This window comes from Octopus sinensis, linkage group LG5 (genome assembly GCF_006345805.1).
Source record: "Octopus sinensis linkage group LG5, ASM634580v1, whole genome shotgun sequence".
Taxonomy (NCBI): domain Eukaryota; kingdom Metazoa; phylum Mollusca; class Cephalopoda; order Octopoda; family Octopodidae; genus Octopus; species Octopus sinensis.
In genome coordinates, this window is record NC_043001.1 from 28,560,663 (window position 1) to 28,586,834 (window position 26,172).

The window sequence follows — 26,172 nt, forward strand, 5'->3', positions numbered from 1 at the left end:
CGAATAAGTCCTGGGGTCGATTTGCTCGACTAAAGGCGGTGCTCCAGCATGGCCACAGTCAAATGACTGAAACAAGTTAAAGAGGAAATGAGACAAAAAAGTAAATTTCTAAAGCAATAAAGCTGCAGGAACAACGAAAGATTGTGTATTTACTCTTATAAGACAAAAAAAGCTGCCAGCAGGCTGCTACTTTTTTTCCGTCTACTGGCAACTTTATTCCACCTTATAAAAATCAAATACCCAATCTTTCAGCTGTTTTCACAGCTTTACTGCATTGAAAATTTACTTTCTGGTCTGTAAAATTCCAAATACATCCGACGCTTCCAAGGTTTGTTTATAAAATGTTGTTGTAAGGAAATAAATTCATAGAATTCACATTTAAATTTCTTTTTTTTTTCTACTGCAGCAGTATGCTTACATTAATTAAGGGATGTATTTGGTACACATATGGTGTTTCATAGCTATAGACAATCAAGTACAAACAGTCATTAGCATAGGTGTTCAAGTGATTGGTTGATTATCATACTCTGGTGGGTGAAAGCACAGAGAACAATACAATCGTTTTTACTATTAAATAATTCTTTTCTATTTGGCTGCCAAGGTCAATTTCTGTTCGAACTGATTTCATATTCAGCGTAATGATACTTTTATAGGCTAACCAATGCAAAGAAAATCATTTTCACTATAAATCAATAAATAATGAGTTATAGGCTATTAAAATTTGAAAATTTGGGGTAATTTCGGCCAATCGTAAGCTGCAGACACATTCATGCCTGTTTCCATAGTAACAAGCCGAACATGAGAACTCTTTCATCTGTAAGAAAGCATGTGTTGACAAATATATTGAAACCACTTGTTGATGCTGTGTTCTACTGGTTTAACCCACCTGGAAATGTTACCGATCTGTTTGGGGTTAAGAAATTGATTTCAGTCCAGTTTTGTGTTGAAGAAGTGGACACGAACCATTGCACAGCTGTTGATTATAACAGCTATGTTAGGGAGGTATGTGCAAAGGATCTGCTCTATCATCCAATTAAAGTCGGTGGTACTGAAAAGATTGTTGTGATTGATGAAACAGTCTTCTCAAGATGTAAGTAAAACCAAGGAAGGGTCCTATCTGAGCAGTGGGTGTTTGGAGGAGTGTGTTGCAAGACCAGACAGGTTTTTCTTTATGCAGTGCCATGCCAGAAACATGACACACTGGAAGAATGCATACATCACTTGATTCTTCCAGGAACCACAATTTTCAGAGATTCGAGGAGGACATACTCTCACATTCCTGAAATTGATGGTTACAATTTTGAGCATAGAACGGTGAACCACAGCATTGGGTTTGTTAACTCAAAAGATGGTACCCACACTCGACAAATGGAGAGTTTGTGGGCCTCTGTAAAGCAAAGTAGTAAACGATGCTGTGGCACTTACCGTTCTATGGTACATTCATATCTCTGTGGATTTATGTGGTGCAGGAGATATGAAAATTATGAGTTGTTCGAGAAATTGCTTGAATGCATTACTTTCATTTTCAATGAACTGATCAACAATATTTAATTTGTAACGTGCTATTTTGTTTTTGGATAATTTTTTAAAGTTCATGCTATAAGAGATATTTAATTTGTAATGTGCTGTTTATAGCATTAAATGCGTATTGAATGCTTAAATGTTTTGTTTTTTTAAAAATATCTAATTTGTAAAGTGTGGAGGCACATGGCCTAATGGTTAGAGCAGCGGACTCGTAGTGGAGGGATCACGGGTTCAAATCTCAGACTGGATGATGTGTGTGTTTATGAGCAAAACACCTAAGCTCCATGCAGCTCCGGCAGAAAGTAATGGCGAACTTCTGCTGACTCTTTCGCCATAACTTTCTCTCACTCTTTCCTCCTGCATCTTGCAGCTCACCTGCGATGGATCAGCATCCAGTCCAGGTGGGGAACCTATACACCAAGGAAACCGAAAAACCAGCCCTGTGAGCCAGGCATGGCTTGAGAAGGAACAAACAACAATAACAATTTGTAATGTGCTGTTTATAGCATTAGATGCGTATTGAATGCTTAAATGCTTGATTTTTTAAAATATCTAAGTTATAATGTGCTGTTTATCACATTAAATGCATACTCAATACCTAAAACTACAAAAGACATGTTTACTTATCTACCATATGTAGAATTCAAATATCAACAACACAAGTTATTTTCCAGGTGTTTATGACAAAATGTGCAGTCACACACAAAATGACAGCTTCCAAATCCTGTTTCCTGACTGGGTGAAAATGATCAAACTTTAACCCTTTAGTGTTTAAACCGGCCATATCAGGCCAAAATTGTCTTCCTGTTATATGCTCAAACCAGCCAGCTCAGACCTCTCACACCTACCCTGCAATGTCATTCTAAAAATAAACAGTTACATCTTTCAAATTTTGAAGCTACAAGATAATACCAGATTAATTTTTTTAAATGTAAATGAATAAGGATTACTTTTGATATATAAATTTGAACACTAAAGGGTTAAACCTCTATAACTTTTTTTTTTTTTTATTTTCTGGAGAAAGTGAAATAATTCCAGCAATTCAGCTTAGAAAACTACATTAATGTACCATTTTTGATAAACTTTAAACTTCGAAATCTTGGCAGCCAAACAGAAAAGATCCATTCTTTCTAATATATAACAAAATATAACTAACAAATAACTAATCTACATCCCACAGAACCTGCACAAACTTTTAACCAAAAACTTCAAATTTTCAACTAACGATATCATTATCTTTGCAAACAATATAAAAATCCCTCTTCCAATCTTTGACTGCACTGAACATTACTTCTGTGTTTTTGTCTTATGACAGAAAGACTGACAATTCTTGAAACATATTGCATGTAAAACTAACCTCCTTTTAGAATTACTACTACTACAACTACAACCAGTGATGATGATGATGATGATAAGATCAAGGAGTAATCCAATGAGATTTAAAATGGAAGAAAATGACAGCATGTCATAATAATTGTGAAAGTAGAAAAAGTTTGAAGCAGAGAAGGAATGTTTAGTTTTTAGAATAAACACATCTTCTGCACAGATGTTTCAGTTTGATAAAATACATTTATGAAAGCTTTCTTGCTATAATTGATCCAGCTTCAAACTTGAGATGCTGACTTTTTTACTTTTTTTTTTTTTTCTTTTATGTTATCTATTCTGTACAATAAACACATTTTATCATTGCCATCTTTATCAAATTCCTCACTTTCTAAATGTCTGCTTTTCCATGCTTGTATGGGTCAGGCAGATTTTCGACAACCAGGTGCTTTTCCTATTGTCTACCCTCACCTGTTCCCAAACAAAGTAATATTTCTTCATGGCCAGACATATCTTTCATGGAAGATTGGAAACAAAACAAACAACATTTATTTTTATGATGGTAGTACCTGTTTACAACCATCACAAGATGTCAGATATGGGAGAAAACATATATACAAAAACACACACACAACATGGCAGGCTTATTTCAGTTTGTGTCTCTGAAATCCACTCACAAAGCTTTGGTCAGCCTGGGCTAGAGGTGAAGACACTTACCCAAGGAGCCACACAGTAGGACTGAACCTGAATCTGCATGGTTGGGAAGCAAGCTTCTAAACCACATAGCCATGCCTGTACCTACATGTTACAAAACATTTATACAGAGGTTGCCTCCTCTTATTATTTCAAGGTTTTATGCTAGAGCTTCATTTCATTAGGAAATTTGCAATAACTAGCTATTGTAAATTTTTGTTTATTTTTTATCTTATATTGATAGGAGTGGCTGTGTCGTAAGTAGCTTGCTACCAACCACGTGATTCCAGGTTCAGTTCCACTGCGTAGCACCTTGGACAAGTGTCTACTATAGCCTCGGGCCGACCAAAGCCTTGTGAGTGGATTTGGTAGACGGACACTGAAAGAAGCCCGCCGTATATATATTTATATATATATATGTGTGTGTGTGTGTATCTGTGTTTGTTGCCGCACCATCGCTTGACAACCGATGATGGTGTGTTTACATCCCCATAACTTAGCGGCTTGGCAGAAGAAACCAATAGAGTAAGTACTAGGCTTACAAAGAATAAGTCCTGGTGGTCGATTTGCTCGACTAAAGGCGGTGCTCCAGCATGGCCGCAGTCAAATGACTGGAACAAGTAAAAGAGTAAAGAGAGTACACTTGTTTCAGTCATTAGACTGTGGCCATACTGGGGCACCACTTTGAAGAATTTTTAGTTAAATGAATCGACTCCAGGACTTATTTTTTAAAGCAGATACTTATTTTATTGGTTGTCTTTCACCGAACTGCTAAGTTATGGAGACATAAACACACCAACACAGGTTGTCAAGCAGCAGAGGGGGGACAAACAGATACACACACGCACATCACACACACACACATCATTATCATTTAGTATCTGCTTTTCATACTGGTATGGGTTAGACAGTTTGACTGGAACTGGTAAACCAAAGTGATGCATCAAGTTCCAGTCTGGCTTGGCATGGCTTTGACAGTTGGATGCCCTTCTTAACGCCAAATGTAGAAACCATTGCCAAACCAGACAGGAACTTGGTGCAGCCCTCCAGCTTACCAGTTTCCAAACAGGCTTCTTTCAGTTTCCATCTACCAAATCCACTCAGAAGGCTTTGATTGGCCTGAGGCTACAGTAGAAGACACTTGCCCAAGGTGCCATGCAGTGGGACTGAACCTGGAACCACGTGGTTGGGAAGCAAGCTTCTTACCCCACAGCCACACCTGCACCTATTTGAAGAACAATTTGCACAGTTTTGCTTTTGTTCTACGTAGAAACATTAACCAAATGAACTTCTTGTGACTCTACTGAATAAACGGCAAAGAAAAGGAAAGAAGAATTTCGTAGTACAAGCTGTAACAGAGAACACTTTTGTGAAGCTTATAGTTGATGACTGGCAACCATTTTATGTACACAACTAATTCTAATGAAATAATCACAGATGTAGCTTTACTGTTTTAATTAATGCTGATAAAATACTGATTACAAGGATGTTTAAAATGCAAAAAAAAATTGGGTCAACATAATCTGGCAAGCTGTATCTTAGTCCCTAGACTTCAGCTAACATAAAACCAAATTTTTTCAACTCTCAGTTAACCGTTTCTATTCCGTTTGTTTTTTCTTTTTTTTTTCCCCCTCTTTCTTCACACCAGTATGCTTAAGCAAACATGAACAATTTATTTGAACTAAACAGGATATTTGCATCATATTCAATAGAATATAATCCCTATAATAGAATGAATTAGCAGGATGTGTTTATATGAAGGATCATCACAGTAAAATAATTATTAAAAAAAAAAATAATATTAATTAGGAATGTTAGTTTGCTATGAGGAGAAGAGATGTTTCAGGTTTCAGAGAGAGAGGTGGGGTTCGCATCAGAAACATTGATTAAACAATGATGGTTGCTAATCTGGAACATCAGATACTTCCTATCTTTATACTATAAACTAACAACATATCACACTGAATATCTACATGACTATGATGAGTTGCTGTTAACAAGGTGATAATTTACCAGATTAATCTTTAGAGATGAAAGATTATATATAGATATATATATTTCACCTACATCAAGATAAAATAGATTTTCAGATTAGTAATCTTAACTTTAGAGAAAAAAAAGAGACAAACACACACACACACACATATAGTTAAAATATGTTTGTGACACATTTCAACTTCTAAAGGCAAATTCAGTGCAGCTACTTATCATCATCATCATCGTTTAACATCCGCTTTCCATGCTAGCATGGGTTGGACGATTTGATTGAGGGCTAGCGAACCAGATGGCTGCACCAGGCTTCAATCTTGATCTGGCAGTTTCTACAGCCCTTCCTAACACCAACCACTCTGAGAGTGTAGTGGGTGCTTTTATGTGCCACCGGCACAAGGCCAGTCAGGCGGTACTGGCAACGACCTCGCTCGAATCTTCTACACATGCCACCGGCACGGGTGCCAGTGAGGCAATGCTGGTAACGATCATGCTCAAATGGTGCCTTTTACGTGCCAACAGCACGGAGGCCAGATAGCCGCTCTGGCAATGATCACGCTTGGATGATGCTCTTAACACCGTACTAGCACAGGGCTCGAGTGCCAGTAAGGCGACACTGGTAGCAATCACACTCGAATGGTGCCTTTTATGTGCCACTGGCACGGAAGCCGGTTAGCCGCTCCGTCAATGATCACAAGAAAAAATTTCTTCCTAATGGTAAGATGTAAAAACACTACATCTGTCAAGTGCTGCTCTGTCAAATTCCCAAATGTGTTTCTAGCTCTTTAGCCATTATCTATGGGAAATCCTGAACAGAGGCAATTCTGGACAGACTTAATTAAAGCCATAACTTTAACCAAAACACAGTCAAAAACACTGACCAAGTAGCACCATTAGACAACCAGGTCAGGAAAAATTACAGCAGTTTCTGCACCAAGAAGTGTCTAGGCATAAGCTAAACTTTACGTTTGTTAGAATATGTTTGTGACACAGTAACTGCAATGAATTTGCCTTCAAAAGTTTAAACATATCATAAACATCTTTTAACTAATCTAAAGTTCGCTTGTGCCTAAACACTGCTTGGCACTGATACTGCAGTAGAGACACATCCAAATACTTTGTCTTCATTTAAAAGTGTAAATGAAATTATGCTGGAATCTTTCCTTGTTACCAACTCTAGATATATAGGAAATTTTACACTCAACATTAAAAACTAATATGCCTATCCTCATTCATTATGGGGGTTTAGTTAGAGAAAAAAAACTATGTTAAATCAATTAGTAATAAACAAATAGAACGTTTGTGAAAAAATATGTTTTATCCCAAGACTCTAAGTTGTCCTGAGCACTGAGGATGGTCATTGGCACACACATTTTCTGTTCAAGCAGGATTTTTAAATGATTATTGATTCATTTGTGCTAACTGTAAACCAGTTCACAATTAGCATACCATGTTATCCCAGATCAGTGCTGAATCAACCAGTGATAAACAAGGACTGATGTATAACAGTCATCATATAGCTTAGCTATTACTACATCTACTACCGCAACACTTCAAATCAACTTATTTCACTTTTGAATTTCTAGTTACAAGTGCTTTGTATATGTTGTACCAGATGCAGTTCACGATATTGAAGTGAACACAGAAAAGCAAACTTCCCCACCACTCTGCTATTGCTGGTGGTGGGGAGGAGGAGAGGTGATCAAGATGATGATAGTGGTAATATGAGAATATGATGATGATGCTTCTCCCACCCACAGAGTCCAAAGTATCACAACTATTAAGAATCTCATAACAATAAAATCATTTCAACATTAAATTACTCGAGTCCCTGGGATTTAAAGGGGTAAAACATAAGTAACGAAATATTGCTAATTTAGCCAAAATTAACAGCAAAATTTTCCAAATAAACTTATTATGGAATGAAAGATTACATAATGAAAATATGGGAGGAAACAAAAAACTTACTAAAAATTAAAGCTCTTATTGTGCACATTTGTTGTTTTACTAAAACTCAAATAAAAGGGATATATAGCCAACATCATCGTTGTTGTCTAAGATGCCTAAATTTTATGTTTTGAATTTTTATTTTTTTTTTTTTTTTTTTTTTTGTAGTAGGGTATTCAAACAGGGATGAAACTGTCCCCAACTGCTGTCGTATATAAACTATACAAAACTGAAATAAATTTGTTTATCAGAGCATGCAAAGCTTTCCACAGCTGGATACACAATATAACAGATTTTATCATTTCAAATATAATAATAATAATAGAAGAGATACAAGGGATATGTCATAATGAGGGGTGAAAACCAGTAAAAACCCAGTAGTATATCTACAATGCGTATTTCCTTCTCTTATTCAAAAGATTTCAAATACATCTTCTAACATTAACTGAGTGTTATTGAATGTTTTGATATTAACATATATGAATATTTTGCAACTTGACTACATTTACCCAAAACGGCAGACAATGAGAAAGGCAAAAACAAGTCAAGTAATTCATTCATATTGAATCGCCACATTTATTTTTTACAGGAGCGATAAGATTGTTTGGAACAGAGATTTAAGTGTCAGTGCTCTTATCATGAAGTAAAACACTGCAATTTGACACACAAAAACTAGTCTATAGATAGAGCATTGCACCTGTAATGGTATATGAAATAGCAAGCATCTTGTTGGTAGTCTAAACAACTATTCAATCATGACTTCTAGTAAAACTAGTAATATGACTAGTTATATAATAATAATAATAATGAAATTATTGTATACAGTGCTCAGGTGCACCACAACTTGTCAAAAAGTGCGTATAAAGCATATGCAGTAATGTACAAATGTCTGGAAAGTGAACAGTGTATGAGTTAGATACATGCTTGCGTGTGTATGGAGGGGAGAAAATCAGGTGTAGTGTTGGCGAATCTCAGGAAGCATGGAAGTTTTGAAGGATGCAGTGCTCCGACAACTAACAACTGATGCCGGCAGTCTGTTCCATGCTTCAGCAACTCTTAGCGTGAAAAAATGTTTCCGAAAGTCATGGGAGCTGTGCTGTTTTCTGACTTTGTAAACATGTCCACGGGTGTTAGACAGGTGGAGTTTGAGTTTGAAAAGGTGCTCAGAGTTATTGTTTGTAAGATGGTTAATAATTTTATGGGCTGTAAAGTACTAATGACAAAACTTTAGTGTATAACTAACGTGTAGATAAGTTTTCTGGTACCTTGATCCCTCAGATAAAAACTTGTTTTAAATGTAAATTAATACAAATAAAAAAAAATCTGCATAAGATAAAAACAATGTATTACCAAGAGTGTCAGCATAAAACAAGAAATTGCGATATTTGGTTTTCAAAATGAACTTGTATTGTGTATCCTGCAATAATAGAAAAAAAGGAGAGAAATCATTGGTCAATTCAAATGTATGTAATCTTTAACTTTTAGTTACTAAATTTACTAATTAAGAGTAGTGAAATCCCATCCGATACTGTATACGCATCAACACCAGATGACAATGGGGATCAAACCAAATATAATGCACTAAAGATGGAAAAACTATTTTTAAAATGTTTTCTCTCAAGGGATGAGATTAATCAAAAAAATTTTAGCGTGGCTGTGTGGTAACAAATCTTGCATTTCAACTACATGGTTCCAGGTTCAGTCCTACTGCACAGCACCTTGAGCATGTGCTTTCTATTATAGTCCTGAGCCAACCAAAGCCTTGTCAATGCATGTAGTAGAGGGAAACTGAAAGAAGCCCGTCATTTATACACATATACATTATTAAATTATCTAAATCACTCTATGTGGAGGCTCAATGGTCCAGTAGTTAGGGCAGCGGATTCGCGGTTGGAAGATCGCGGTTTTGATTCCCAGACCGGGTGTTGTGTGTTTATTGAGCGAAAACACTTAAAAGCACCACGAGGCTACGGCAGGGGGTGGTGGTGACCCCTGTTGTACTCTTTCGCCACAACTTTCTCTCACTCTCTCTTCCTGTTTCTTGAGTAATGCTGCGATGGACTGGCATCCCGTCCAGCTGAGGGAACACATACGCCACAGAAACCGGGCCCCATGAGCCTGGCTAGGCTTGAAAAGGGCAACATTTTTTTATTAAATCACTCTATAGCAAATCAGTCTATGAAATCCTTAAATAATAATCATATTATAACAAAAGACTAATTTTTCCATTAAAACATGAACACCGCAAATATAATACAAACAACTAATTTAGTAATATAAACTCAGTGCAAACTCATATTACAAATTGATATATATCTATACAAGTTTAGAACATATTCAATCTATGTAATTCATATGTCTGTACTCGAAACAGCTGTAATTATATATAATAATTAAACAATTATTTTTCTTACATTACATACTTGTTTAATATTATTCTATATTAATAATTACAATGCTACAGCCATGACAGCCATTTAAACCACACACGTTGCTACATTCGATGGGATGTAGTGGAAAAGTGTCAGTGACAAAAATTGTCACAGTTCCACAAAATACTTTGGCACTTCATACTATATAGTATTATCAGCATGAAATAAAACAAGATTTAATATAACTAAATATATGTAGGCATATTTCGTTTTTGGATTTGGTTTGCAAGATTCTTTATATGAGTTCATGTGTTGAAGCATATTCTGTTGTATCTAGGGAGAGTCATTTGCTTTTTGTGCCTTATAATGTAACACAGTCACTGGTAAAATTTCCACTTATTTCTTATTTTTATTTTCCTAAAATTTTCGTTGTATCATGCAACCTTTTCAATAGTCTTGACTCTGAAGGACTTATTTCTATAAAGCCTAATATTTATTCTATCGGTCTCTTTTGCTGAGCCACTAAGTTACAGGGACATACACACACCAACACTGGTCACCAAGCAGTGATGGGGGTAAAACAGAGACACAAAGACAGACAGACAGACACACACACACACACACATTCTTTCAGTTTCTGTCAACCAAATCCACTCACAAGGCTTTGGTCAGCCTGGGGCTATAATAGAAGACATTTGCTCAAGGTGCCATGTAGTGGGACTGAACCCAGAACAGTGTGGTCAAGAAGCAAGCTTCTTACTACACACCACACCTGATATATAACAACCATGTGTGTATATAAACAAACTTACTTTTGTTTTTTAGAAGCATCAAATGTGTATCGTATGATACAGGCAAGAAAGTGATATTTCAAATGCAAAATCACTGTTAAAACAGCAGAAAATATATATATATATATACACACAGACAGACAGACACATACACACATTACTTAGTATCATTGACTAAACATGAGCTGTATAATGTCACTGACATACAATCAACTCAAGTGACGCAGAAACATTAGCACACTGGGCAAAATGCTTAGCGGTATTTTGTCTGTCTTTACATTCTGAGTTCACATTCCGTCGAGGTCGACTTTGTCTTTCATCCTTTCGGGGTCAATAAATTTCTCCAAAAATTTCAGCCCTTGTGCCTAGAGTAGAAAATTATATTATTCAAATTCCGCCAAGGTCGACTTGGTCTTTCATCCTTTCGGAGTCAATAAATTAAGTACCAGTTGCGTACTGCGACTGATCTAATTGACTTGTCCACTCCCCCAAAATTTCGGCCCTTGAGCCTAGAGTAGAAAATTACATTATTCAAATTCTGCTGAGGTCAACTTTGCCTTTAATCCCTTTGGAAGTCAATAAATTAAATACCAGTTGCATACTGGATCGATCTAATTGACTGGTCCCATCCCCAAAAGTTTTGGACCTTATGCCTAGAGTAGAAAAGAATATTTCTTTGCTGTAAGTGTAGCCATATACCTACACTTATAATAAATAAAAATAAATAAAACAATAAACAAAAGTAATAGTAATCAAATTTCTTTACCTCTTAAATTACAAAGTAAATTTAGGTTACTATTTACAAAATTTCAATGAAAAATAAGGTGTTCAAATACTGTGTTCAATAGGAATGTTTTCAATATTGTTAAACATACATGTATTCAGGATTAATATCATATTACTGTTGCAAAAAGTCTAATCAAATATTTACTTCTAACTACAGTCATATATAATTTATAGACATCAGTACAGTTTGAAACCACACTTGAGAAATATTGGTTATAGGCACACCCATTGAGCAAGTGTCTTCTACTATAGCCTCAAGCCAACCAAAGCCTTGTGAGTGGATTTGGTAGATGGAAAATGAAAGAAGCCCATCATATATCTCTTTGCTCTTTTTACTCTTTTACTTGTTTCAGTCATTTGACTGCAGCCACGCTGGAGCACCACCTTTAGTTGTGCAAATCGATTCCAGGACTTATTTTTTGTAAGCCTAGTACTTATTCTATCGGTCTCTTTTGCTGAACTGCTAAGTTACGGGGATGTAAACACACCAGCATCGGTTGTCAACCGATGGTGGGGGGGACAAACACACACATATATATACATATATATATCTTGAAAATAATCATATTGAAAATAATCAAATTAATTTTTTTTAGGATTAATTAAAGCTCAAATGAACCATAAATTCAAAAATTAAAAGTTAAACTAAACTTTTTGAGCATTCATCAATGCCTGAAAAAAGAATCAAAGAATTATATTTTGAAACCCAATATGGATATAAACACATCGCTGAAAACAAAAAAAAAATGTATAGTCAGAAGAGAAGAAATAGTCAAATATTCTTTAAATATTTACCTTGATATCTTGTTGTACATCTTGCATACAAGAGACAGGAATTATTCGTTTTGATATTTGTGTCTTAAAAATAAAAATGAGAATACAATAATTATATTATATTAATTAAACATGCATAAAATTTTGTTGCTTTTATATGGAAATACATGGCCCTTCCTTGTTGAGGAGGGTTTGCATTGCTCAATGACACTGAAAGTGATGCTTTAAGGAATTTAGTACTCCTGATAGAGTCATCCATAACATTAAGGTTGAAGAAGACCCAGACTGATCATGACCTTTTCTTCGCCAGTGATGTAATATGCACTGCTAACACAGAAGAATATAGTATTGACTTATAAAATCGTTTAATATACTTTGCAGTATATTAAACGATTTTATAAGTCAATGGTTGTAGAAAAAAATATGGTGTCCCTACCAGTCATCAATACTTATTTCTTTACTACCCACAAGGAGCTAAACACAGAGGAGACAAACAAGGACAGACAAACAGATTAAGTCGATTGTATCAACCCCAGTGCGTAACTGGTACTTAATTTATCGACCCCGAAAGGATGAAAGGCAAAGTAGACCTCGGCGGAATTTGAACTCAGAACGTAACGGCAGACGAAATACGGCTATGCATTTCGCCCGGCGTGCTAACGTTTCTGCCAGCTCACCGCCTTATCCAGTCATCAATACTGATCATAACCAGCCCCACTTAAAGACACTGATGACAAAACAATGCTTGTAGGTAAAGAATGGCTATCCCAATAATATTTGAACAAGTGGATGAAGGTAAAGGCAGATGAACTGGTTAAAAAGGCACCTCTTGAGACCGAACAGAATCAACAGCAGTCCATCACATGATACTGTCTTTTCTCATTCTCCGTGTGATACAGAGGATGATCCTGAAACCATTGAGTTTGGGTCACTCCCTGGTAAACGTGAGATCTACCATAAACAAATCCACACTTTCGGAATTTCTTCCTTCATTTCAACATATTACATTTCTTAGATTAAAAAATAATCTTGACTGTCGATGTAAAACACTTTCAGCATCAAATAATCTGGATTCTCTCTTTGACCCAGTGAACACACTGCATTAGCCTCTCATTCCGGGTTACAGTAAAGATACCGAAATACAAGATATCAGATGACTGTAGACATAGAATAACCTTTTAATAGGTTAGTGTGACGGCACAATTTTGTGTTAACTTGTAGAAAGACTCAAGACAATGACAGTCAGTTTAAACAATGAGTCACAAAATTATTTTCAAGAAGAATTGGTTATAAATAATTTAGTTGAATATGCCAAAGATAAAATCACTCTCCAGATCAGTCAACCAGAAATTTAATATATCAGATCATCTAGATGACAGTTACCAATGCCCTCTAGCAAAAACCAACTTGTAAAGAGAAATACTATTTAATCATATGTTGTATTACCTCAATAAACACCAGGTTAACAAATGATGATGGTGGTGGTAGTCATAATGTTGAGGATGATACTTCAAAGTAATATTTATGTAAAGCAGTTTTCTCACATGGTTAAACTATCTTCTCTTTCTCACAAAGGTTTCTGCTTCAATGAAACTTGCTATTTTTGCATATTTACTTAACCCTTTTGTTACCAACCCAGCTGAAACCGGCTCTGGTTCTGAGTACAAATGTCTTGTTTTCATAAGTTTTGAATTAAAATCTTCCACCAAACCGTAGTCACAAATTATGTTCCTAACACTAGATGAATGATAACTAAATTATTTTACCAAATTTTTTGTTGTATTTAAAGTAATTGAAAGAAAAACAGAGCATCTCAAAATAAATACAGTAACGAATGGGTTAAACCCAATCATAGTTATTCTTTTTACTTTCTTTGTTTTTTTTTTTTTGTTAGTTTGTTTTGTTATTCACAGTCTAATTCCTTTGGGCTTGTACTAATTCCATATTATTAGGTGCAGGCATGACTGTGCGGCACTTAGGGCAAGTGTCTTCAACCACAGACCCAAGCCAGGCCAACCAAAGCCTTGTGAGTGGATTTGGTAGACAAAAACTGAAAAGAGCTCACGTCTGTTTGTGTTTTGTGCACACAAGTGTGTTTGTGTCAACCCTTGTCTCGACATCATGTGATGATTGTAAATGAACATCCCCATCATATAAGCAATGCTATTCACTTCTAGTCTTCCATGGAAAACATGTCTGGCCATGGGAAATAATCCTTTGCTTGGAAACAGGTGAGGGTTAGTGACAGGAAGGGCATCCATACATAGAAAATTTGCCTCAACAAATTCTATCTGATCCATGCAAGCATGGAAAAGTGAAGGTTAAATGATAACTTTTTTAATACTTTTTCTGGAAATACCTCATATGAAGGGTCCCTTTCCAGTTTCGTATCTCCACTAATAACAAATCTCCAGTATATCAAACCTAATATTGATTTCTAACATAAAAGTACTGGTGATGGTGCCACATAAAAAGCATCCAGTACACTCTGTGGAGTGGTTGGTGTTAGGAAGGGCATCCAGTTATAGAAACTATGCCAAAGCAGACACTGAAGCTAGGTGCAGTCCTCTAGCTCATTGGCTACTGTCAAACAGTCCAACCCATGCCAGCATGGAAAACAGACATTAAATGATGATGATGATGAATTCATATTATTGCCAATGAGAAACTGACATGTTGTGGAATTCATATTTTTCCAGATCATTAGTGATGTAAGTGAAATAGTTTCATCGGTGTCTAACTTATTTTGGCAAAATCTTCTGGCACAAAACAAATGCAATTTTCCAAGAAACTGGTGTTACGATGTTCAGCTGACCTGTGCGTGACGGACGATACCACTGCAATCTAAACTCACTGATTTCATCTGCCCCTCTCCAGCCTGTTTAATTCCTACAGCTGAGTCCCATAACTTTTGCATTTATCATTTCCCAATCCTTTCTCCTCTTAAACTATATCTCACCAGAATCCCCTATTGCTTTTACATACACACACACATACATAAATACACACACACACACACACACACACACACACACACACACACACACACACACACACACACACACAGTATGCATGTGCAGGCACTCTCATTAAACTTCAAAAGATAAAAGAGAACATTAGCTACGTTAATCTCATTTAACTGTTAAATCCCTTTTGAGAAAGCTTTAAAGACTATGGCTACTTCCTTCACGTCAAAAATTAAACTGAACTATGATGTGTGTGTCTATGTATATGAAATTGTATGCCCATGTATGTCAAATGTGTGTGTATGCGTACGTGACAGAAAGAGAAAGGATTATAAGTGTGTATACATATATGGCTGTTGGTGTGTCTCAATATGAAAGTTAGAGAGGAAAGTGAAACAGAATTTCAGTTAACATATAAATTTATTTATTACCTTGGGACTGACATAATATCGCAAATCATTGCCATTGAATATCACCCACCGTTTTCGCCAACCTTTGTTACCCTGAACTCTGAAGTAAAAGAAGAAGAACAACAAGCTTTTATGTCAACACTTTAGTAAACTCAAAAATGTTTCTTTAGCATATGTTTTAAATTGCAATGTTAAGGTTATGATAAAAAAATATATGTCAAGGTGTAACGTAAATTGATTTGATTCCAACTTGTTCAAAGCAACTTCTGGGCTTGTGAAATAGTACATATTCTGAATTCTTTATATTCAAATTTTGAAGTTTCCATTATAGTTTCCTATAAAACCCTTTTGTTAAATAACGTTCTAAACCCCAGCTTAATGAGAAAATTTGCTATTTTAATAAATCCCCCCAAAATCTTAAATTATTTCCAAAATTAACTGAAATATACTGGCAGGGTTCTTCATAAGAAATATGGTCATAAAAAGGTAAAAACATATTCTCAATTTTAAAATCTAACAGATTTCTCTGACACATGAGACATAATGATGAAATTTTGAACCAATAACTAAGGTGTTCTGAGCGAATGTTCGCTGCAAGTGTCTCATTGTGACTCTAGACTGAAACAATTCTTACTGCTTCCATTCACTTATTAAGCAGAAACAAGCACTGAACTTTACGAGAGAGTTTCCTGTATTAAACAAGCATATTATCCAGATGAGAATCTTGATATCCAGAGATAAGGACCTGATTAACACACTCCCAAAGGCTCATAGAAGATAATATTCTTTGTAGATAAGAAGTCTACTTTCCAACCACATGGTTTTGGATTCAGTCGCCTCGCATGGCACCTTCAGCAAGTATCTTCAACTATTGTTCCAGTGCAACTAAAGTTTTATGTAAGTGAATTTCGTAGACAGAAATTGAAACAAGCTCGCCATGTATGTGTATGTGTGTGGTTAAGAAGTTCACTTAGGGACTCATAGTTTAGTTCATTTCTACTACATGGCAGCAATATTGGCTGATATCTTCTATTTTGGCCTTTGGATAACCAATGCCTTGTGAATGAGATTGCAGGCAGAAACTGTAAGAAGCTCACTGCATGCATATGAGCATACGTGTGTCTTCCTTCTCTTGATTTTTAAGCTCTGATAAAAGACTCAGTCACGACCTGTTTAAGTAGTGTCATTATTTACAAAGTGTGTGAGAGTGAGTGAGTGAGAGTGTGAGTGAGTGACTGAGTGTGTAAGTGAGAGTGTGTGTGTGTTCATGTGTGCATGCATGCACGTGTGAATGTTTATATTCAACCCTTGCTAGCACAGAAAAATAATTTGAAACAAATGAACAAACACAGCTTTGAAAAAGAATGTTATATGTCAGTGAATGAAAAGAGTAATGTAAAGATACTCACCCTCCTTGTTTGTAGAGGTAACCACTTCTTTCTGATGAACGTGGCTAAGAGAGAAGCAAATAATTACAGTCAATTAAAGTTTTTTCAATTATATCAACAAACTACAGTATTTGATGACATAAAAGATGCACAGGCATTTTACATGCAACCCAATTTCAACAGTACATATTCAGGAAAAAATATTTTCAGTACATTCTAGCTTGAGACGCCTAACCTCGTATATAGGACCCATAGTGATTTTTTTTGATTTTTTTTTTAAGACTTATTTTTGGGAAATAAAGTGCATTTCCTATGTCATCAAATATGGTTAATCTACAATACTCCGTAAGGAACACAGGGTCAGCCGGGAAGCTGCACCAGGAACAGATTGGAGCCTGGGGCAGCCTCCCAGCTTACCAGTTCTCAGCCAAACCATCCAACCCATACCAGCATGGAAAGCGAATGTTAAACAATGATGATGATTATAATGATATGTTCCACCAAGAACGGGACACCAGTCCACAGCAGGATTACTCATTTTTACCAGCCGAGTGGACAGGAACAACATGAAATGAAGAGTTTTGCTGAAGAATATAATGCATCACCTGGTCCAGGAAGTCATCATCATCATCATCATCATTTAACATCCGCTTTCCATGCTAGCATGGGTTGGATGATTTGACTGAGGACTGGTGAACCAGATGGCTGTACCAGGCTCCAATCTAATCTTGCAGAATTTCTACAGCTGGATGCCCTTCCTAACACCAACCACTCAGAGTGTAGTAGGTGCTTTTACGTACCACCAGCACGAGGGCTAGTCAGGTGGTACTGGCAACGGCCACTCTCAAATGGAGTTTTTTACGTGACACCTACACAGGAGCCAGTCCAGCAGCACAGGCAATGACCTCGCTTGAATTTTTATTCACATGCCAACGGCATTTTTACATGCCACCAGCACAGAAGCCAGTCAGCTGCTCTGGCAACAATCAAGTTCAGATGGTGCTCTTAGTGCTCCACTGGCACGAATTTGATTCAATCATTGAATTTGATTCAATTTTGATTTCACTTGCCTCAAAAGGTCTTCGCAAGCAGAGTCTAGCGTCCAATGAAAGAAAGATATGCATAAGTGGGCTGGTTACACCCCTGGCATAGGCCACGGGTTATGGTCTCACTTGGCTTGCCGAGTCTTCTCACGCACTGCATATTTCCAAAGGTCTTGGTCACTAGTCATTGCCTCGGTGAGGCCTAATTTTCAAAGGTCGTGCTTCACCACCTCATCCCAGGTCTTCCTGGGTCTATTTCTTCCACAGGTTCCATCAATCGCTAGGGTGTGACACTTTTTCCCATAGCTATCCTCATCCATTCTCACCATGAAAACACAATTTTATGATTGTGAGTACTGGGAGGGATATGAGTAGAGAGAAGACAGGAGAGAGAGAGATTAATTCAGACCAGTACAGTAAGACTATGTACAGAAAAGTAGGGCTATGCGGGCTGGTTGCAAAGTGGGCTGTGTAAGCTAAATGGAAGTAACATATGCAAAGTACAACTAAATAGAAACATATAAAGAAGCACTAAGGAAATATGAGCAGGAGATTGTGATCACAGAAACACATGAAAGAAGTGTAGTATTAATTTAAGGCAATATGTGGAGCCTGATGCAGCCATCTGGCTCACCAGTCCTCAGTCAAATCGTCCAACCCATGCTAGCATGGAAAGCAGATGTTAAATGATGATGTATGATGTTAAATGATGTATGATGTTGATGATGTTGTTGTTGATGACGACGACGACGAGGAGGGGGAGCCTGAAGGTGCAGGCATGGCTGCCTGGTAAGAAGCTTGCTTCCCAACCAGATTCAGTCCTGCAACGTGGCACCTTGGGTGAGCGTCTTCTACTATAACCTTGGGCTGACTAAAGCTTTATGAGTTGATTTGGTAGACAGAAACTGAAAGATACCTGTCGTATACATGTATATATTTATGTGTGTGTCTTTGTGTTTGTGCTTGTTCTCACCACTGCTTGATAACTGGTGTTGGTTTGTTTACTAGTAATTTAGTGGTTTGGCAAAAGAGATTGATAGAATAAGTACCAGGCTTAAACAAAAAGTCTTGGGGTCGATTTGTTCAGCTAAAACCTTTCATGGTAGTACCCCAGCATGGCCGCAGTCAAATGAGTGCAACAAGTCGACAATAAAAGATGAAGTCTATGAGGACTTGGAACAGAGTGAGCTGCCAAAATGGGGATACAGAAAAGAGCAAACCCTTCACCTCATCATGATGGAGATACAGAAAAATTCAACCCCTGACCTTGTTGTGGTGAGAAAGCTAAATAAGTGAGTGTCAGGGCTATGCCGTCAGGGACTTTGAGTTTAACTGCAACCTGGCTAAATGGCCATTGGTGGCCAGTTAGCAGGGTTGTAACTCTAACACCAATGGTGCCAGACCTGGCCAATCATGGCAGACAGGTCTGATACTAGTGGTGCTAGGGTTGCAACCCAGCTAAATGAAGGGCAATGTTTAATTCCAAGAAGTGTCTGGTCCGGAATTGGGTGGCTTCCTTGTAGCATTGGATCACATCTGCAGGCATCCTGCAGGAAGAAGGACTAACACTAGTTCAACCTGTCACTGGTCATGTATGGTGGCTTACGAATACGGACAAGAATTGCTTTCACGGACTCTGATCATCCCTTAAAACTCTTATGAACTCACAATGCAGTGAACTCAATAGGAGCCAGCTCGACCCCTTCCAGGTGAATGCCCCGTTACAAGACAAGAAACCTAAGAAATAGGAACACAGAACTGTGAACCTTTCAGAAAAAGAGACAGAAGTGACATAGAGACAGAAAGAGAGGTGGGGAAAGAGGAAAAAAAAGAGAGAGAAAAATATTGATATACAGAAAAAGTGGGGAGAGACAGGTAGATAGATAAGAGAGAGAGAGAGAGACAATGAAATGAGGGGGTAAGAAGGAGAGGATCAAGTGTCAGAAAGAGAGGAGTGAGAGAAATCAGAAAAATGGTGTAACTTAAGAAAGAGAAAGGAGATGGAAAGAGAAAGGGAATTATAAGAGAGAGAGATGGAGATAGGTAAGGAATTAAGATAGAGAGAAAGATAAGGTGTGTGTATGTGTGTGTGTGTGTGTGTTTTTATTACATGTATACACTTCTATATTTGCATGTGCGAACATGGAATGTGAGATATGAGAGGTACAAAGATGATAATGGGTGCGATGTATGTGTGTGTAAATGAGAGTGTATTTATGTATATGTGTGTGAATGTGAACGTGTGTGAGTGAAAATTAGAGAGGCATGTGAAGATATAACAACACCAATATCAGTTTGACTGAAGAAAGAAATAATGTATTTAGTGCATGATATTGTAAAAATTTTGGTACTTACCGAACTGACACCAGATGTGATTTTAGCTCCCCCTGGAGCGATACGTTCTGTTGACGATGTCAAACTAACGTTAACAATTGATTCTTCATCACTAGTGGAGTCATCATCTTCTGAAATATTCAAAAGAAAGAAAAAATTTTAATTACTAAAAATACGAGAAAAATTTATAAAATATGTTTAATTTTTGTTTTTGTCCCCTACCTCCATTTTACAACCAGTGTTAGTGCGTTTATGTCCCAGTAATTTAGCAGTGTGGAGGCGCAATGACCCAGTGGTTAGGGTAGCGGACTCGCAGTCGGAAGATCGCGGTTTCGATTCCCAGACCGGGCATTGTGTGCGTTTATTGAGCGAAAACACCTAAAGTTCCACAAGGCTCCAGCAGGGGGTCGTGGCGACCCCTGTTGTACTCTTTCGCCCCAACTTTCTCTCACTCTTTCTTCCTGTTTCTTGAGTAATGCTGCGATGGACTGATGTCCTGTCCAGCTGGGGAGGGGGAACACATACGCCACAGAAACCTGGAAACCGGGCCCATGAACCTGGCTAGGCTTGAAAAGGGCGCATAAAAGAAGATAAATAAATAAAAAAATTTAGCAGTGTGGCAAAAGATACCAACAGGATAATAAGTACTAAGGTCAATTTATTCAGCTAAATTCTTCAAGGTGATACCTCAGCATGGCCACTATCTAATGACAGAAACAACTAAAAGAGAACAGACAAATTAAAAACCGCTCAACTGAGAAGAGGGTGGATATGATGACGAAGTTGTGATTTCTTTTTCAACACCCTTCAAACTTTGGGCCTCAAAGAGGAAGTGGCAAATGACCGAGACCCTTGGCAGTATACTGTACTTGCAAATACCTGTCAAGCCAAGTGAGATTGTAGTCATGACCGACACTGGTGTTTTGTAGCTGGCACCCTTGCCAGTGGCACATAAAAAGCACCCACTACACTTTTTGAGTGGTTGGTGTTAGGAAAGGCATCCAGCTACAGAAACCATGCCAAAAAGAGACAATGGAGCCTGGTGCAGTCTTCTGCCTTACCAGCTCCTGTCAAACCATCTGACCCATACGAGCATAAAAAGTAAACATTAAATGATGACGATGAGAATATATATATATATGTATATATAATTTATATTCATGTTTTTAATAACTACTTGTATTCTTATCATATATGCATTGAATAATATACTATATGCATGTATGTTATTATGGTTGTTGTTTTGATAAATAAATAAGTCAACATTTTAATATCCTAAAGCTGATGAACCAACTAATGTGCTTCTCCATTTTCTTATTTGTAATATATATATATATATATATATATAATATATATATATTAAATATATTGTGCTTGAGAGGACATGTCAAGCCAAGTGAGACCGTAGTCCTGTTAAATAATGGGCACATAAAAAGTATCCAGTACACTCTTGGGGTGGTTGATATTAGGTAGGACATCCAGCTGTAGAAATCATGCCAAACCCGATTGGAACCTGGTGCAGCTCCCCAGCTTACCACTTTTCAGTCAAACCATCCAATCCATGCCAGCATGTAAAATGGACGTTAACTGTTTGTGATGATGATGGCAAGATCACAAGCAGTGTCTAAGGTAAGTGGACAGCTAATTAAAAGGTTCGTGTGTGTAAATATATATATATATATTCACACACACATATACACAAGCATATATATATATATATATATATATATATATACACAAACATATATACATACATATATATACACACAAACATATATACATATATATACACAAACATATATATATGTATCTTTTTTCAAGTGACTTCCAGCGAGCCTTATAGAAATTTAAGCTGGATAAAGTTTGAGCACCATCTGTGCAGAGTTTATCTTAAGTTAATTGCGGGTCATACATTGTCAGTTCTGTCATGTTATGGTCTGAGAATAATGTCAGTGATATATTTATGTTGTAGATAATTTCCACATTGTTTGTAAAACAGAGGTTCAGGATATTTTTGTGCCTGGTTGGAGAGAGTATAATCTCCTCCATGAATAGCACGAGATTCTGCCTGATTTCGCTCTTTGTGCATCATTCCTGGGGTTATGTTGCCCTCAGGCCGCCTGATATTGGGGAAGTTGAAGTCACCCATCAAGAATATAGTAGTACGTTGATCCAATTGTGTTAGTACTTCCTTTATTGCACTGAGGCTTTCCTCAAATTTTCCATCATGACTTAAGGCATCAGGTGGGTAACATAGTGTGCATATCACTAAATCAAGTTCCTTTAGATGTACGATGATTGTGTCACAGACCGAGTTTGAGTTCGATAACAGGTTTAATGGTGTGAAATCTTTGCAGATGTACACATGCTTACCAACCACATGGTTCCGGGTTCAGTCCCACTGCGTGGCACCTTGGGCAAGTGTCTTCTACTATAGCCTCGGGCCGACCAAAGCCTTATGAGTGGATTTGGTAGACGGAAACTGAAAGAAGCCCGTCAGATATATGTGTATATATATATATGTGTGTGTGTGTGTATGTTTGTGTGTCTGTGTTTGTCCCCCTAGCATTGTTTGACAACCGATGCTGGTGTGTTTATGTCCCCGTTACTTAGTGGTTCGGCAAAAGAGACCGATAGAATAAGTACTGGGCTTACAAAAGAATAAGTCCTGGTGTCGAGTTGCTCGATTAAAGGCGGGGCTCCAGCATGGCCGCAGTCAAAATGACTGAAACAAGGAAAAAGAAAAAAGAAAGAAAGAAGAATGCACACACACACACACACACACACACACATTACTGTCCTCTTTTATTGAATACAATCAGCTACCTAGTACCTTCTTTTGGCATTCTTATTCTAAATTTGATTCTTCAAGTCAACTATATTGTACTTGGTCATAGTTATAACTCACACACAATGGAAACTCAGCACAAAGTATTTATGACACAGAAAAAAATATATAAATATCTAACAAAAGAAATATCAAAGGTGTTACTAAATTAAGATATAACTTCTTAAAACTTGTTTCAGAAGAGAAGATATTTCTGTATTTAAAAAAAAAAATTAAAAAAAAAAACACACACACAATGAGGCTGTTGGTGCAAATAAATAAATAAATAAATAAGTTTCTGGGAAGATATCTCAAAGACAAGTTCGGTATAACAGACTGACCTTTCATCTCTTGTTGATAACTCAGAGACCATGATATTCTTTAACTGATAGCAATACTTAGCTGAATTGATAGCAACCAAACCAGCTATTTTCTCTCTCTCTCTCTCTCACACACATACACACATATATACCAAGTAGGATCACAAGTAAAATGTTTGTCCATATCACTACTAAAACTACCAGAGCCAACAGTAAGTCTAGAGACAGAAGGCAACCATGGATGACTGCCATAAACATCAAGTACATTTCTAACACCCACACACACACATTTACATACACACAAGCACAGAATCTCAATAAAAAGTCACATAAGCATGAAATTGCAGAAAAATACAGAGCGAGCGGGATAGTGAGAGAGACAGACAGACAGACAGACAGACAGACAGACAGGCAGGCAGGCAGGCAGACAGGCAGGCAGACAGACAGACAGAGAAAGCAAGAAATATAGGGAGAGCGCAATAGAGAGACTTTTCTACAGTTGAATGTCCTTTCTGTCAACAATCTTTCCAAGTAAGGTAATGCCTCCCCCATGGTAAGACGTTTCTGCAGAATAAGAACAAACAACACTGCTTGTATGACAGTGAAGCTCATTTACAACTACTATGTAATGTCAAGAGAAGGACAGACTTACACAAACACGCATGCATGACTGTGTGGTAAGAAGCTTGCTTCCCAACCACATGGTTCTGGGTTCAATCTCGGCGTGTGGCACCTTGGACAAGTGTCTTCTACTATAGCCTCGGGCCAACCAAAGCCTTGTGAGTGGATCTGGTAGACAGAAACTGAAAGAAGCCCATCGTATATATATATATATATGTGTGTGTGTGTGTGTGTGTGTGTGTGTGTGTGCTTATGTGTCTGTTTTCCCCCACCCCACATCGCTTGACAACCGATGCCGGTGTGTTTACATCCCCGTAACTTAGTGGTTCGGCAAAAGAGACCGATAGAATAAGTACTAGGCTTACAAAGAATAAGTCCTGGGGTCGATTTGCTCGACTAAAGGTGGTGCTCGAGCATGGTCACAGTCAAATGACTGAAACAAGTAAAAGAGTATTAGTGCATGCACATATTTAAACCGGTTAACAGCTGAGGTACGCATGCGTACGTACACACACTATGGACAACTGCTTCAAACCTTCAGCTTCTATACTCCGAATATAAATTCACATTTATATCAGGGGAAACAAAAAAATCAGCTAGCAAACATACTACAAATATAGCCTGTAAGTGGAACAAAAGTAAGCAACACTTTTCTTAAGTTTGAAATGTGAAAATGATTTTGTCATCTGCATTCCTATCATGAAACTGTATCATTCTTAGAAATCAGCTCCTTCCTAACAGGAAGACTTCAAATAACTAAAAACCAAGAGAACACACATTGACACAAACACACATACACACACAATCAGTGGTCTCTCCAGTATTCAAGCAACTTAAGGCCTAGCCCCAAAACACCAACAATTAATTCTGTCTATTTCAAACCAATAAGATACTTCTAAGAATACTATGTTTGTTCTTGAATTGCAATACTTATCTGGACCCAAAGACAGGACTTGGGGCTGAGAAATAATTGCTTGGCATGCTGATAATTTTGCCAGCTAATCACCTTAAAATAGTCTATTATTGGGACATAGATTATTTTCTATAGTCAACCTATGGTGAAAGCTTATAATTAGATTTACAAAACATCATTCAAAATCAAAATCAAATTCGATGACTGGCATCAGTGCTAGTGAAGTGCTGAGAGCACCATCCGAGCATGATCATTGCCAGAGCAGCAAACTCGCTTCCGTGCTGGTGGCATGTAAGAAGCACCATTCGAGCGTGATCGTTACTGGCACTTGTGCTGGTGGCACGTGAAGAAACATTCGAGTGAGGTCCTTGTCAGTGCCACTGGATTGGCTCCTGTACAGGTGGCACATAAAAAACACCAGTTGAGTGTGGTTGCTGCCAGTACCACCTGGCTGGCCCTTGTGCTGGTGGCACATAAAAGCACCCACTACACTCTCCAAGTGATTGGCATTAGGAAGGGCATCCAGCTGTAGAAACTCTGCCAGATCAGATTGGAGCCTGGTGCAGCCATCCGGTTCGCCAGTCCTCAGTCAAATTGTCCAACCCATGCTAGCATGGAAAGCAGACATTAAACGATGATGATGGTGATGATATTACTTTCTACCATTTCTTAGTTTATGCATAGTAGGTAGACAGGCACAGGTGTGGCTGCATGGTAAGAAGCTTCCCAACCACATGGTTCAGGGTTCAGTCCCAGTATATGGCACCTTGGACAAGTGTCTTCAACTATAGCCTCGGGTCAACCAAAGCCTTGTGAGTGGATTTGGTAGACGGAACTGAAAGAAACCTGCTGTGTGTGTGTGTCTTTGTTTGTCCCTCTGTCACTACTTGACAACCAGTGTTGGTGTATTTATATCCCCTTAAACTAGTGGTTCAGCAAAAGAGACCAATAAAATAAGTACTAGACTTTAGAAAATAAATCCTGGGACCAAATTTATTCAAAGCAGTGCTCCAGCATGGCCACCGTCAACTGACTGAAACCAGTAAAAGAATAAAAGAATATTGGATATTATTTTTTAAAAAACCTTTTTTGTAATTAAACAATTGCAGCATGGAAGGTGTTTATAAGCCATTTAAGAAACACACAAAAAC

The 26,172-nt window shown here is 37.5% G+C and overlaps 1 protein-coding gene across 7 annotated transcripts in view; it reads right to left on the reverse strand.

The window, feature by feature from the left end:
* LOC115212284 (arf-GAP with Rho-GAP domain, ANK repeat and PH domain-containing protein 2) overlaps positions 1 to 26,172 on the reverse strand; it is a 351,834-nt gene that overhangs the window by 84,398 nt on the left and 241,264 nt on the right. For all 7 annotated transcript variants that reach the window (XM_036503278.1, XM_036503280.1, XM_036503281.1 and 4 more), the window contains 5 exons: positions 20,362 to 20,471; positions 16,985 to 17,028; positions 15,597 to 15,675; positions 12,221 to 12,283; positions 8,827 to 8,893 (listed from right to left, as the gene is read on the reverse strand). In XM_036503278.1, the coding sequence (XP_036359171.1) occupies positions 8,827 to 8,893; positions 12,221 to 12,283; positions 15,597 to 15,675; positions 16,985 to 17,028; positions 20,362 to 20,471 (363 nt within the window). The remainder of the gene's footprint in view (positions 1 to 8,826; positions 8,894 to 12,220; positions 12,284 to 15,596; positions 15,676 to 16,984; positions 17,029 to 20,361; positions 20,472 to 26,172) is intronic.